The 16,468-nt window shown below is 39.3% G+C and overlaps 1 protein-coding gene across 5 annotated transcripts in view; it reads left to right on the top strand.

Annotated features, from left to right (window-relative positions):
- KCNMA1 (potassium calcium-activated channel subfamily M alpha 1) overlaps nucleotides 1-16,468 on the top strand; it is a 907,067-nt gene that overhangs the window by 735,396 nt on the left and 155,203 nt on the right. For all 5 annotated transcript variants that reach the window (XM_027858884.1, XM_027858875.1, XM_027858865.1 and 2 more), the window contains exons 16-17: nucleotides 4,357-4,425; nucleotides 14,981-15,067. In XM_027858884.1, coding sequence (XP_027714685.1) covers nucleotides 4,357-4,425; nucleotides 14,981-15,067 — 156 coding nt within the window. The remainder of the gene's footprint in view (nucleotides 1-4,356; nucleotides 4,426-14,980; nucleotides 15,068-16,468) is intronic.

The raw sequence follows: 16,468 nt of genomic DNA, 5'->3' as shown, positions 1-16,468 counted from the left end.
TTTGAATAGGCTGTCCCAGAATGCATTCCTTTTTTTTTTTTTAACCTTTTCCTTTTAGAAATCCTAGCTTCTGGTGAGGCTTAGCATATGTTCCATCTTCTAAGGAAAACTTTTCCTACTTACCTTTGTTGTTATTAGCCTTACTCTCCTGCCTTAAATTTGCATGTTTGCATCACTCAAAAGAATGTAATAACCTTGTGGGCAGGTATTGCTTTTTGTTTTGTGTTTGTGATCCCTAGCACTGTCTTGCATATAGAGATGCTTAATAAAAAACAGTCAGACTAGATCAATTTGGTAGGAAGGGAAACAGTAGAAATAGAACAGCTACTCTGTAATTCAGTAAAATATCAGTAAGTAGATTTACTATTAAGGGATTATAATTATATTACTCCCAGCATATTATAATATTATATTATATTATATATTATTAATAATATGTAATATATAACATATAATTATACAATATTACTAACATTATATAATAATATAATAAATTATATATAATTTATATAATAATATACATAATAAAATACATATAAATATAATTACTCCCAGAGAGAGGTAGGAAACATACGGGTACATGCCAACTGAACTAGGAGCCAATCAATCTGGTGTCTAGCCTTGGTTCTTCAGCTAACTACATTCATAGCCTTGAGTAAATCACAACTTTTCTGGGACTCAGTTTCCTCATTTTCAAAATTAGAAGGTTGGATCAAATGACTATAATGTCTCTTTTAGGTCTAAATGTGTGGTCATATGTTCTATAAAAAGAGCATTGGGACAGATGATCTCTAAGGCTTCTGGTGGATGTGAGCAGGCTGTCCCTTATGATTAACATGGAACTTTGAAGAAGAATAGAATGAAGAGATGTTAGGGAAGATGTGATAGGAAGAGACGATGGGCTGCCATGTGACAAAGACGAGAGGTAACAGGCAGAAAGTCAGTGGGTTCTACTGGTACTTTCATAATGTCAGGAGAAAATGAGGAAGTGTTCTAGCACATTGAGTGGACACACTGTGTTGAACTTATGGTCGAGTAACACAGGATAGGCAGGCTTATCAAGCAGGGCTGTCCACCTGGCAGTTTTTTCCCACGTCCAGATCAGGTGAAGTTTCCTGTGTTGAATCAAATTAAGCTCCTTTCCATGAATTCTCTTAAGTTTTAGTTTTCAGCCAACTCCCCTCAGAACCCAAAAACTTTGGTTTTCACTGGAGGAAACATCCAGATGGATAAGTTCACAGATCTATTTGAGAATCTGATTTTTTTTTCCTTTTAAAATAATTTATACATGTATAGAGAGCCATCCTTAGAGTTAGAAGCTCTGTGTTTAGGTTTTGCCTCTGACATATTTGGTTACGTAAGTTAATCCCATAGTACAACTTCCAAACCTCCAGATATAGATTTACTGTAAGGGAAGTAATTGTATATATGCACACACACACACACACACACACACACACACACACATACACACACACAATTTAGCTTCTCTTAGTAGGATTGCAAGAGGGCCACATCTACATGGACATGGTACAAGCTTTCTGATGATTGCACCTGGGATGGGAAATGGCAGCTCCTTACCACCCCACACAAGCATATAGCTACCTCACCAACACATTTAATGTGAGTAATATATTGCCACCAGGAAGGATAGCTCTTATTCATAATTTGCTTTTAATTTTAAGATCACATTTCTTCACAACAACCTTCTCAAGTTCGGAATGCAAATATTACTGTCTCCATTCTACAAATGAAGAAACTGAAGTTCAGAGGTGATATGACTTTTCTGAAATCATGAAATTAGTAAATGTCAGAGCCAAGATGGAAGCCAGGTCTTTTATCTCCAGATCTAATTTCTTTTTCTCCTGTACCATGTTGCCTCATGTTTAAGCCAGATATAAATGGAGGAAAGTTGAAGTGAGAAGTAGCATTCAATTGGGATACTTTCAATCAGTCAACCAATCAATAAGCACTTATTAAACCATTACTGTGTACCAAATACTATGCTAAGTTCCGGGAATATGAAGAAAGGCAACAATATGGGCCATGCCCTCAAGGAACTTCAATTCTAATGGGGAACACAATGTGCAAACACACAGCTGTGTTCATATAAGATATGTGTGAAGGAGATATAATCTCAGAGGGAAGGCACTAGCAATGAGGGAATCACAAACAGCTTTGGTACAAGGTAGGGTTTGAGGTAGGGTGGCTGGGTGGCACAACGGTTAGAGTAGAGTGTTTAGAGTCAGGAAGACTCATCCTCCAGAGTTCAAATGTGTCTTCAGACACTTACTAGCTGTGTGACCCTGGGCAAGTCACTTAACCCTGTTTGCCTCAGTTTCCTCATTTGTAAAATGAGCTGGAGAAAGAAATGGCAAACCACTTTTACATCTTTGCCAAGAAAACTCCGAATGAGGTCACGAAGAGTCAGGCATGACTGAAAAAGATGACTGAACAGCAACGGGATTTGAGCTGAGTCTTAATGGAGGTCAGTGAAGCCAGGAAGAACATTCTGAGAATGGGGGATAGACAGTGAAAGGACATGAAGCTAAGAGATGAGGTGTTGAGTTTAAGAAACAGTCAGAAGGTCAAAGTTGCTTGACATTACAATTCGTAGAGGGGAGTAGAGTATTAAAAGATTCAAGTAGGAAGGGATTAGGTCATGAATGGCTTAAAAGCCAAATAGAACATTTTACATGTGATCCTGGAGGTAATAGGGAACCACTGGATTTTATTGAGGCGGGAAGAGATATGATCAAATCTGGCTTCCACAGAACCAAGCATTTATGCTTTGACTCTCTGGGGAGGGTCATATATACTCTGGCCCCTTGATAAAGGGCATACAGCCAATGGGAACTATCCCTTGAACTTCATGAGTAAGGAAAGGGAAGGATTTCTTCTCTCCTCTCCCTCCCCAGCAACATCTATGGTGATTATTCTCCTCTATTCCCTAAGAGGAAATCCAATGGAGAGTTGGCATTGACTGCATCCCAACAAAAAGCCCACATCCAAAGAGACTCTAAGTTGTCTCTCCTCTCTTATGGCCCATTGAGAAGGAGGATCACACTTGCCTAGTTGCCAGTCCTTTTTAGCATAACTCCACACACACCCCCCACCCAGGGTCCCAAGACATCAACTAAAACCCTCTGGCAATGGATTCTCTTCAGCAACGGGCCAGAGCTCATGTTTTGCTCTTCATGGAGCCAAAGCACCCATGCCTAGCTCTGTGAGGATCACTCCAATCCAAGCTCTGGCTATGCAAACATAACCAGTGTCGTGTGTGTGTGTGTGTGTGTGTGTGTGTGTGTGTGTGTGTGTGTCTGTGTGTGTGTGTTTGGTGGCAGAGAAGGGATGTCAGGTGACTGACATGGTAAAATCAAAAATAGCTGACCACCAAAGCTGACACCAAGCCTCCATCCATTCATCGATTTATAAGTGTTAATTCAATGACTGGTGCATCCAGTTTGGTGCTGGGAACTGGAAAGAATTCTAAAGTAGTATGAAACGTTGGCCTCGACCTCAAAGCATTTATAAGCTAGTTAGGGAATAAGACTTACACATGTGAAGCAGTGGCCATTCAAAGAAGGGATGTAATCCAGAACTGTGCAGTCTAAATTAGGAGTGTTAACAGGGTCAGGACATTGGTGAAATCTAGAGCCTTTAGAGGGAGACTACATAGACCTTGAAGGAGAAGTAGAGAGGACACAGGAAAATATTCCACATGGGGGCAACAGCATGAGGGAAAGGCATGGAGTCATGCCATGGCCAGACGCCTTCAGGACTGTTCTCCTAACCTCTCAGCTTGTGAGCTCCTATGGAATCCTGAGTGGCAGGGCCATGCTGGGCACTTACATCCGGCTAAGTATTATTATCATCATTCCATGTGCGCTGGGGTCGGCCCTGAGCAACAATTGGGGCCATTTACACAGAAGCCTGGAAACAGGATCCAAATCACAGGTCCACCTGCTCCAAATACCTCACTCCCCCTGCAGTTAACATTTTAGTACAAAATGAAGTGACTAATGAATCTGGCCCAGTGTAAATCCCCAGACAAAATCCCAGCTTGGGGTCTGTGTCTAGACATCCAGCACCAAGGGCAATTTGTGCTTCCAATATCCAGTGCCTTATCAGCTTGGAGGAAAGTAGGTTTGATGGAGTGATAGGGGAAGGATAATGCACCCACCCACCCACCCACCCACACACACACACACACACACACCTCCCAGACACAATGACTGGGGAATGAGGATGCTCCTTGATAATGTTTGCATTAGTAAATGGAAAGATCTTAACAGTGTTGTTATATGGCTCTAATCATTCAGAAGGACTGACCTGAAGGTTTCTTTCCTCTTGCAGGCTGTGCTTTGTGAAGCTAAAGCTCTTAATGATAGCCATAGAGTACAAGTCCGCCAACCGAGAGAGCCGGTAAGTTGCTCAGACTCTGGGGCTGTCACCGATGATGGTGAACGTGTATGCCCATACTGCTCAGACCATTCCTTCCTAAATGGGATTTGTTTTCTTTGAAGCCTGATGCAGCCTTTTCTGATATACTCCAGAACATGTTTATTGAACGCCATTAATGCCACTCTTCTTCCCCAACCTATTTCCTTATAATTAATAAACTCTGGGCAGAGGGGTAGATTTAGCACTGGCTCTGGAGTCCAAGGATATGGGTTCAAATCCTAGCTTCAGTGCTTACAGCCTACGTGTCAGACAAATCACTTTACTTCCTCTTATGTGACTAGATGACCTTCAATGGCCCTCCAAGTCCTCCATGTATGATCCTCTTTGCCATGGACCTTCTGACTTCCCAAAGAATATAAAACACCCCCTACTCTCAGTTCTTTTAGGGGAGAGGAGAGCACATACTGAAGCTCTCTGCCCACTTACAAGTGACTCAGCCTTTCTACCCTAAAGCCAAACACCCCTGGCAAGCCTTCTCCCGTCCCAGCTCTCTTTCAACGGGAAGGGACGCACACGTTCTACCTCTAGGAAACAGCAGATGGGCTCCGGGCTCTTCTGCAGCAGGCAGGGGGCAGAGTGGTTATGGGAGAGATCTGCTCTCTTGATATCCAAATTACAAGCAGCCTATTGTGTGCCATATGCGCTTCTCCCGGTTCAGCCTGAATCCAGGTGGCAGAATATCAGTTTCATGTAAATTAGCCAGGAGAGCTGCACTCAAAGTCAGGCTGCTCTCTTTATTTATTTATTTTGCTCTTAATTATGTGCTAATCAGACTGATGGAGGGAATAGGTCTGGCTGGGATAGATAACACCCAAGTCAATATATGATTCAGTGCAGGGAGAGAGCATGACACACACTGGCTTGTCTCTATTATATTGAAGACATATTAAGCTAACAATCTATGTCATGGAAATGGCATTGTGTGTTGGAGAAATAATATAGATGTTTCTCTGGTTCCCCCACCTTTCTCAACAGTTTTTGGAAGAATCAGAACACAAATGGCCAAGATTCTAAGGCTTTTGTCCAATGGGACGGTGCTCATTATTTCCTTGCCAGAGCTCACCTACCTTTTTGTAGAAAATCTGGTTGCTCCTCAGCAGGAAGGGAATTCACAGTATGGTCCATTCTGAACTGCTGAGCAGGACAGACCACAAAGTATAAGTCAATCCCTCTTCCTCACCAGAACATTTGTTGGGATTTCCTAGAAGGGCATTTCAGTTCCAAGAATTGTTTGGACTCATGATGGTGTCATCTGATTAACAAGTTTTCATTCTCTGGATAAATAGCCTAGTTATGTCAAGTTACCAAATGCAGAGTCTGTTTCTCTGTGCTGGAAAACACTGGATTGGAAAGTGGTCAATCCACATGTTTTTGGTTGTCTTTACCATCTGATCAGATTGCATTTCAGGGCTGATCTGATCAATTGTTATGATGTGTTTTTAAAAAATCCAAATCAACCAAAAATGGTAGATTTGGGGGCCACATGTAGAATTGGCCTTGGCCTTTCTTTTTTTTTTTTCCTAGACTGGCAAAGTGAAGCATGATTATTTGCAAAAATAAAATGATTGATGTCACCCTGCACACAGGTTGAATCGTTTCCAGATTTAAAAATGCATTTGGCCATAATTTCACAAGGAGTTCCCTGTGTTTGTATAGAAAACGTTATCCTTTCTAGCATTTTTGCAAATGATATTCTTCACATTACCAACTTTTTCACCTGTCAAGTGGGTAAACCTTTGTGTAAATTTCTGGTGTTATCTCCCTCCCACTTCTCTGCACTCTTCAGAAAAGTGAAATGTGAAATGCTGTCCATCACCCTGAGCACTGTTTCTGTACTAATTTTTTGGCTGGAAGTTGCATCCTGTGCCCTGGCTGGTCAGTTCACAAATATGTACATTTGGTCACAAGGGGTGAAAACTACCTCTGATGGCAAATTATCTCTACTGGAAAAAACACTCAGACCTTGACTTCCTAATAGTTTGGTCAATGGACACAATACTTATAAGAGAAGAATAATAAAGTATTATTATTCCCTGGAGACTAGTTTTCCTGAATGGACCTTCATATTTATTCCTCAATTGGAAATGTTTTCAACAAAGACATCTTTTTTTTTTTTCAGTGAACAAATGGCCTTATTTTTGGAAAAGTAGGGAAAAACTTGTTCCATTTTGTTTTTGCTTTCTGTATGCAACAACAGCCTTTAATTCTCAAATATGGCTTGGTCTCAACTGTGGAAGTACTCCCTCTCTTAAGGAAAAGGTATGCTTAGGAGAAGGGAATGTGGATCAGTGCATCTGAAAACGGAGGCATTCATCAGCACACATTAGCCATAGAGGATGTGCAAAGCTATAAATTAAAATAACTCCTGATAAAGTTTTTCTTTTCCTTTTAATTAACCCTTGCTCTAATGAGACATTAAGATTGAAAAGTTGCTTCCCTCCACTTTTGTGCCCTCACTTGTACCCCATGTTAATTCCTTTGTTTCTCCTTTTTTTCTCCCCCCCCATCTCCCCGACTCCCAACTTAGCATCATTCCATATTTATTTGTCCTTACTCTTGGCAAGACTGCTTGTTTTTGTATCATATTCTTCAAAGAATTTGAAACGAAGATTGTGTTTTTTCTTTAAGTTTTTCTTCTGGTGTTGGTTGATTTCTTACCAAAATGTTTGATTTAAAATTTTTTTTTCTTGTCATTTGCAGAAGCCGAAAGCGGTATGCACTCTTCGTTAACTTTCCTTCCAACCTCAATCCTCTACCTTCACTCCTTCTAACTCCAGGACTAACCCTTTGTCAAGAATTCAGGAAGATAACACCTACCTTTCTCTGTATATATAAATATGTGTACATATATACATATATGTATATAATCACCGTTGTCTGGTGCATATATATATGTATATATGTATATTTATATACATGCCCCCTGGTTATATATCTCTGAATCAATGGTAGCATTTGGTGTTCTGGTTTTATTTGTTAGTTTTTGTGGATTATGCACTAACTTCTTTGCAGGAAACCTTAAAAGGTGGGAGGGAGGGAAGCAGGAAGGAGAATAATCTGATTTTCAGTCGACACCATTGGTGTGACTGATATTTCACTTAAAAAGATTTTTTTCTTTTTAGCATTTTTTTCTGTCTGTTTTCGTATTGTGTTGATGTGTCCACCAGATTTCGTGACGCCATTTTGTCTGCATACCATATCCACATTCCCAGTGATCTCCTCTCTGTATCTTTTTTCAGAGTCTACCTTCTGTAGTATAGTCATGTCTCCTTACCCACATAACAGAGACCAAGTCCTTGTTCTTGTTTTGCTGATAAAGTTTAAAGCAATTTAAGACCTGTACAGTACTCAGTAGAGCCACGGTACTCTTCTCCCAAAGTCTCTTTGGAGAATGATTTCCATAATTGTTTCACTGAAAGAGTGCCATTGATCACAAAAAATATGTGTCTTTTTTTTTTCTCCTTGTGTGTTTGACATATTTCTGAATGTGACATTTTGAGTCTCACCATTTGACTGTGTCCTGTTTTATTGCTGTTTGGTGTTGCATGAAGCATGATCAGAAACTTTAGGTGACCTTCTTTCCCTCCTTTCTTGGTTAACCTTTTCAATCTAATTGCTTTTAACTGTCTTCTCTGTGATGCTTTTGTTGAAAACATATCATTATGTCTTCCCCCTACTCATCTTCTCAAGCTTCATCTTCCTCACTGGTTTGTACTTCATCTTATATTTATTTGTGTGTGGACATGTGGGTTCATATGTTTGTCTTGCCTTCTTCCTTGAATCTCCTAATTCTGTGGTTTTGACTGGTTGTGTGGAAATAGAGGTGGCTTCCTGTCAGTTTGGCATTAGTTACATGACCCAACTGCAGAGAAGTTACTGCAACAAGTCGAATCTTCCACGACGTGCCATCTTTGCACCTCTACTGCTGGCTTTTGAGTCTTCTTAACGTGCAGTGAAGGCATGTTGTGCTGGTGAAGGCATGCTTCATGTCCACAAGTAGGATGGGCTTGCTCCCAGAACAAAATACCCAACATTCCCCCGATTAGAGAAAGTATTTCCGTTTTTATGATTCTTTCCCTAAGAACAATTGAATATACATACACACACACCACACTTCATTTTTAAAAACTATGACAAACTAAATCACTCTCTACCTATGTTACCTATACTTGGGTCACACAAACTGGGAGCAACCTTTGTTATCACATTTGTGTGTCATTATTTGACTGTGGCATGGAACGTCAACTTGTCTTCCATCTCAATCCTTTTTTTTTTTGAATTGCAAGTAAAAGTATGTGTCCAGGTTTACAATAGAAATAACAAAACTGAGAAGAAAGTAGTAGTTGCCATGTGGTAACACATTATAAGCCTCAGGGAAGGCTGTAAGTTGGCTTCTCAGGACAGCAGTGTGTGCCCTGCCACTTCTCTCCAGCTGCTTTCCATCCTAGAAGTAAAACTGATTCTAATAAAGTGCCAGCCTCTAGTAGATGCCCCTGGCACAATGCACCGATAGAGGTTACTAGTCCGGGTAAAGCTTTCTCTGGGGAGGCCATGAACCAACCTTAGATGGTTGCTGTTTACTTTTGCTTTTTGCTTGCTCTAGTTACCATTAGCATATGGTTGTTAATATGCATATTTCCATATACTATAGTACTGAAGACTCTATTATCATGCAGCTTGTTAGCATGTTATATTACCTGGGGGAATGGCGCAACACATTTGCAAGGAGGATTATACTATAATGACACTTACCCATCATATATATTCAGGGTAGCAAGAAAGCTGTTTCTTTTCTTTTTTTTTTCTTTCATTCGTACTTTTACTGATATTTCCCCTCCCAATCATTGCCAGTCCTTAAGAGCTATAGATCTGTATAATTGGTACAATTTTTAGGAACATGATTAATAACTTTCATGGAGTTCCTCTGCTTACATGATAAAAAAAGACACAGATAAAGGCAAAATCCAGTTCCAGTCTTGTCTCTATTGCTAATCTGCCTTTATTTTCACCATGTTCTTCTCTTTTACTTACCAATCAATCAGTGAATTAATAAGCATTTCTTAAGTGACAGTTCTATTCTAGGAATTGTGAGGGATGTTACAAAGACACAAGTGATAGGGTCATTTCCCTCAATGAGATTATATTTTGTAGAGGGAGATAACGTGTGTGTGTGCGTATGTGTGTGTGTGTGTGTGTGTGTGTGACACATACACACAAATATGGAGGAAGGCATATCTGGGTATATCAAAAAATACCTCATGTAGGAGGTCTGAGGTATCTGAGCTAACCTTTGAAGGATGCTAGGGTTTCTAAGTAAGGAATGCACAGAGTGCATTCCAGGCATGGTGGGGAGCCTACAAAGATATAAAGGCAGCTACATATATTGCCTTCATCTTGGGTAACTTGAGGCATTCTACACTCAACTTCCAGAAGAATCATGGCTTCAAATATTCTTGGAATTGTGATAGGGTTTAAGAGGACAACTGAAAAAGAAGTTGTTTCAGGGCCTCATTGTACATGGTGGCCCAAAGTGATTATTATTTGTGAGGCTTCTGAGGTGAGCTGCGCCATATTTGGGAGAAGGAGGACAGGATTCTGGAGTGTTCTTACTATCTCATTAGTTCATTTTTCTTTGCCAAATGCATCTGCTCCTGGGACAAAGGCCTGACTCATGTGAACTCTAACATGATGTGTTCAAAAATTGCTTTTTTCTAAACTAGCTCTCTATTAAAGAAATGTACTACAAGGGAACCCGGCCCCCGGCTGAGGCTATGCCTCACAGTGAGGAAAAGAGCAATTCAAATACAAACCTAAGACAAAAAATGAAGACTAAATGAGTGTCCTCAATAACACCTACCTTGCTGAAGAATTAGAAGGCAGCATGGTTTGTTTGGTGGGGAAGACCCTGGAATAGGCTCATGGAGGGCTGAGTTCTGGTCCCTGTTTGAGAGAAAAAAATTGTTTTATTCTTTGTCTTCATGTGCCCCATACCTACAAGCATGTCTACCACATAGTAAACACATAATGCATGCTTGTTGATTGATTGTGACCTTGAGCAAATCACTTACTTTTTCTGTGCCTCAGTTTCCCCATCTATAAAATGAGGAGTCAGATTAAATGTTCTTTGTGACCCTTTCCAGCCCTAAAGTTTGATTCTTTTTTCCACAGTGTCTCAGATAATATACATGTATATGTGAATATATATATGTGTGTGTGTGTGTGTGTGTGTGTGTGTGTGTGTGTGCATGTATATGTATATGCATGCCTACTACATCTGAGGCATCAAGAAAAACACTATGGAGTGTATAAAGAGGGCATGGTTCCTTCTCTCAGGGAGCTTAGTGTCCACATTTCTCTTGATAATTTATACTCACTTAGCTATCTCATCAGTATTCTACATTGATGAAAAGAAGTACATTTAAGAAAATCCTTTCGCTTTTGCCAAATAAGAGAGGCAGAACAGAGGAGCTGTCAGTACTTCTTAGGATATAATTTTTCCATTTCTGTTCCATTCTTGGGTAGATGTAAGAACCTTTTGAGGCATAGGAAAGCCAAATTTTAGTAAGATCCCTCAGGTGGACAGGGCCAAAGATGTGGATACCAGAATGGCAAAGAATCAACAGAACAAGAAAAAGAGCAGATCATACTTTGTGATGCTCTGTATAACAGGAAGTCTTGTGTTTGGAATGAATAAATTCATGGAACAAAGGGAATACATTAGATATTCCCCAAGAGCAGAAATTGGCCAACAGTGCTTTTTTATGTCCTTTTTAGAATTTGGCTAATTTATATGTTGAAAACTAAAGAATTTCCCAGAACCCGAGTACAACTTTGTCTATGTCACTAACATCTCAGATGCAGAAAACTGATGAAAAGTGATCCATAGGGAGAGAAGCTCTTTTCTCAATCAGAGGATAGAGATATAGGCAAAATCAGTATATTCTATTTATTTGTTTTAAGGGAAATAAAAGAGTCTTGGGAGGTCAAGAACAACAACCAAAGAACAGCAAACACTTGACAAATAGGAGTCCCTTGAACCTAAGGTTCTGGTCTTCTATTTCTTAAGGAAGAGATAGATGAAAATTTCCTTTAAACTCTTAGAACTTTGGGAATTTTGAATGTACTTAGAAGTCTTAAAGCTTTTATCAGGATGAAATATAAAAAAAAACCAGATATTTATTTCCCCTAAGAATTTTTGAAATCGTGGAGCCAGCCAGCAATTTTTTTGCACTTTGGTCCACTGGAATCCAAGCATACATCATGACTGAGTTATTAAATAGGAGAAGAATCTGGTGGGATGGGATGATACTTCTACGTTCATCAAAAATTCCTTTTTCTTTTTTCTTGAGTACAGGATTCATTGGTAAAATTCAGAGAACTGAAGGAGAGTCATAGATAAATCAGGATGTCCACAAATGATGCTATTTCTATACAAACATAGAAATGATTGAAAACATCTCATCCCAAGTCCAACAGGAGGGTGTGTGTATCCTAGAATTATACAGTCAGTTGAATTATGGAAGATACTTTTGGAAGCGTAAAGAAGAAATCCCACCATAGCCTCAAGTCAGTCCAAATTATCTTGCCCATGTCCAGATGTTCTTCTGGAATAAAATACTTCTGAAATTTCAGCCTGTAAAAAGGACCTACAACGAAAATTGGTTACCTCCTGGGTAGCTCATTAGTTAGTCCCAAGGGCTAAAAGGAGCAATAGTTACCAATGACATCATCAGAGATCATATGCTTCCAGACCTTAATCATTTTAATGACCTCACTCTCTAGTTTGACTTTAATGGACGTAAAGGAAAAGCTCCACAGTAAATGATGTACTTGGCAGTTGTTAGAATGCTGAGCCCAACCTTTCACTGCATGGTTAGATGCTCTTCACCATAGGGATAAGAACAGAGAGAAAGAAAAAGATTTTTCACTTGTGGGAAGTTTATTTCTTCCTATTTCATCCGATGACACCATGGGCTCAATTATTGGGATACACATATACACAAGTGAAGCAGATAATGTGGGGAAAAGAGACACTCCAGGTCATAGGAGAGGCTTGTTTGTACATGCTGCTCACCGAGCACTTGATAAATGTCAGAATTCTGCTTTTGATCTTCATTATTCTAACCTTTTGGATGTGTGTCACTCAAAAGGCTTTTTTGCCTTAGACTAAATAAGCACTTGATAAAGATGTACATTATTCATATTTGTGGCATACACTTCTATTTTCTGCCCCAAATGGGGAAACAGTCATGAATCTCTTTATAGTAGCTGGCATGTATGCTAGTTGGTACTCGATAGATGCCTATCAATTGACTGATGGATCGGTATACCGAGAATGAGTTGTTTCCACTCATCCTATTAGGATGAGGGTAGTATATGACCAAGGATATGAGATTAAGAAATGCTGACTATCCATAAGTCTGTATTCACTGGGAATTCTTTTGAAAATGTAGCCTACTTTTGACAATTCACAGTTATGGAGGGAAAAACTAATTATGCATCTAAAAATTAAAACCTCATTGATAGTATAGTATAGTAGAAAGTACTGCTTCTAGAGTCAAAGGATTTGGGTTCAAATTCTGCCTCTGGTACTCACTGCCTAGATAATCTGGGGCAATTCACTTCACTTTTTTTCTGGGTCTCTGTTTCTTCATCTGTCAAATGAAGGGACTGGACGAGGCGGCCTTTGAGGTCTCTCCCAGCTGTCAATCTCTATTCCTGTGATCCTGTTGGCTATGGAATATAAACAGTGAGCCAGTTAGAGACTTGCTTATTCATCTGTTTTTTGGCAAATTCATCCCTTCTCCTATCTGGGTCCTTCCGCCAGCCATTGAGGGTAGTGGAAGAGCAGAGGTCATGGCTAATCCACAAAGTGGAAAACCTACTGCTGCATGATTGTGAGCTGACTGTATGTAATGCTGTAATCAGTTTAGACCCACACTTCCCTTATTTGTGAATAGTTTCATTGCTACCTGTATATCCAGGGCCAGAACAGTCAAATCTTCAAGGATTATCTGCTATTATTTCGTGTTAATAACAGCAATGACACAGGTTCCGTTTCCTTCTATCACAATGTCTTGTTCTGGGTATTTAAGAGATTCTTGTGATACAAGACCATTATTTCGTGGTAATGACCTACTGAGAGATCTCCCAACTGAACAGAAGGTCACCTGGGTCACTCTTATGTTATTACAGACAAATCACTTTCTGATTGCTACAACCCTTCCATGGAAGAGTCCCCCACTAGAAAATGGTCACATATGAATCACCCTCTTGTTTTCAGTATTTGACGACTTCCTTCCTATAACCTAAATCTAAACATCAACCTTAAGAACTACAGATCTGCAGATCAAAGGATATCTGTGTTTTATCTGTTGCTGTATTTAGTATCTTCCCTAAATTGTACTCTGAGCTAAAAAAAAAAAAAAGTATTAGCTAGTTCCATCTGAATCCAAGGCATATTAGCATGTCCTGCTTTTGATCTCTAAGTGATTAAACTTGAGGGAACATATCCTAATGCCTGTTTATTCCAAAGGAGTTTCCTTTACTGATTCTCATCATCCAAGTGCAAGTTATCCTGTTTAATACACACAAACACACACACACATTTTACACAGCCCTTTTGAGCAGGCTTCCTATTTGGGATAATGCTCTCCTTACTTGCAAAAACAAAATCTAGGGGATATAAATTTTATTTCCTGGAAAATGGGAGTCAGAATGTCAACAGGCATTTATTAAGTAGCTATTATGGGCCAGGCCCTTGGGATAGACACCTATGGATCCTTTCACGTCTGATTCTAAGAAACACATAACTTTTATGTGCAAACTCAGGTCCCTTAAGTATCTCTGCCCATCAAATCAAACGCATGATCTATTCATTTGTTAGTGTGGTGATTATTCTTTTCCTAAATATTCATCTAATTTTTTTTATATTTTTATCATTATCATGCAGATGTTGTGTTTTTCCATGCATTGGTAACTGGTTGTCTTGTACTATGCCCCTTGGTAATATGTGGTATACGTACTTGTATATTTATGTATGCATATAGGGGTCCCATTAACTCTCTGTCATTAGAAGTAAATATTGGCATTGGAATGGCTTCATTTGACTGATAACTCTTTGACTTTGACCTTTAGTAGCAAGTTCCTGGGAAATCAGTTATCCAGTAGTTCAACCCACATACCCAAGTAAGCAGGGCAGACTATTTCTTGAACATATTAGGTTTCTGGCATCTGGATTTTCTTTGGTTTCTTTAAAAAGATGCCCAGGAAATGCCAATTGGGGAGCCAATGACTAGAGTTCACTGATGGCATTATCAGATCAAATGCTGAAGATTTTGGACCTGAGGGACCGTAGACTTGGCATCAAGTCTGCCTGGATGGCTTTAGGCATCCTTGTATCCCTTCCCTTCTAGTGGGCCCCCTATAAGAAGCCACCATATGATGTAACCTCAGAACTTCTCCTTAGAATGTCTCCTCACAACCTTATCTTCTCTGTTTGTGTTTCACTGAGCAGCATATTAATTAATCCCGGAAACCATCTCAAAATTCAAGAAGGTACTTTAGGATTCTTCATTGCAAGTGATGCCAAAGAAGTCAAGAGGTAAAATGAATGTTTTATTCTAACTTTCCTTCTTTCCTGCATCAGTCACAACAGCTCCCCCCAAACCTGGAAACTTGGTGGGCGGAGTCCATTGAGATGGAGGGTGAAGGAGTGCAATGCTAAAGGACTTAACACTTTTAAGAACTTCCTTTGCATGGTGTCAATTAAAAAAAAATCCTTGAACTGCTAGCCTGGGCCAATTCATGTTTACCTTAATTACAGAAATGCCAAATTTCCATCTCATGGGCAGTGGTGGCCTAAGTGAGATAGCATGGATTTATTCTGCTACTGATGTTAACAATAATAATAGCACAAACAACATTTAAAAAGCACTTACTAGGTGCTAGGCACTATGATAAGCACTTTACAAATATTATTTCATGTGATCCTCACAACAGCCCTGAGAAGTAGGTGCTATTATTATCCCCATTTTACATATGGGGAAACTGAGGTAAATAGAAGTTGTTACTTGCCCAGGGTCACACAGTAAGTGAGATCAGATTTATACTCAGATCCTCCTGACTCCAAGTCTTGGCACTCTGTGTACTAGATGCTCCTAAAACTACAGACTAATAATGGAATTTGATAAGCATTATACAATCTCAAATTATACAAAAAAATACAATACAAGGTAGAAGATAAAAGTAATACAGGTAAAAGAAAGAATCAGGCAAACACTTAAGAGCAGTGGTTCTCGAACTTTTTGATTTCAGGTCCCCATTACACTCTTAAAAATTACTGAAGACCCCAAAGAGATTTTTTATGTGTGTTATGTCTATTGATATTTACCATATTAGAAATTAAAACTGATATATTTTAAAATCTGCATTTATGAATTCATTAAAACAATAATAACAAGTCTACACATGGTAACATAAATAGCATATTTCATGAAAAATTTATTTTCAAAAAAAAGAAGAATAGCATTTTATATATTTTTGCAAATCTCTTATCTGGCTTCATAGAAGACAACTAGATTTTCACGTCTGTTTCTATATTCAATCTGTTGTGATGTGTGTTTTTGTTGATGTATGTGAAAAAATACAATCTCACACAGATGTGTAGTTGGAAAAGGGAGGAGGATTTTAACAGGTGAATAATGTCTTAATATTATTATTAAAATACTTCTGACATCGTGGATCCCCTGATAGTGTCTCACAGACCCACAGGTATGCATGGACTACACTTTGAGAACCGCTTCTCTAGGGAAATTTGAGGAGGGAGAAGCGTATATCAATTGAGGATAGTTTTCTGCCCCCATATGTAGAAGCAGGGTCAAATCTCGTTCCCCTTCAGGGTCTTCTGCTATTGGTTTCTGTGTTTTTGCTACCAGAGCTCCAACTCCTTGGGAATTGGACAGAGTGAATTCAAGCTGGGTTGGTAAATAGGACTGACGTACTT

Source organism: Vombatus ursinus, unplaced genomic scaffold (assembly GCF_900497805.2).
Source record: "Vombatus ursinus unplaced genomic scaffold, bare-nosed wombat genome assembly UNPS02000749.1, whole genome shotgun sequence".
In the NCBI taxonomy this organism is placed as follows: Eukaryota; Metazoa; Chordata; class Mammalia; order Diprotodontia; family Vombatidae; genus Vombatus; species Vombatus ursinus.
Note: the sequence above shows the minus strand (reverse complement) of the source record. Positions and strands in the feature narration are given on the sequence as shown.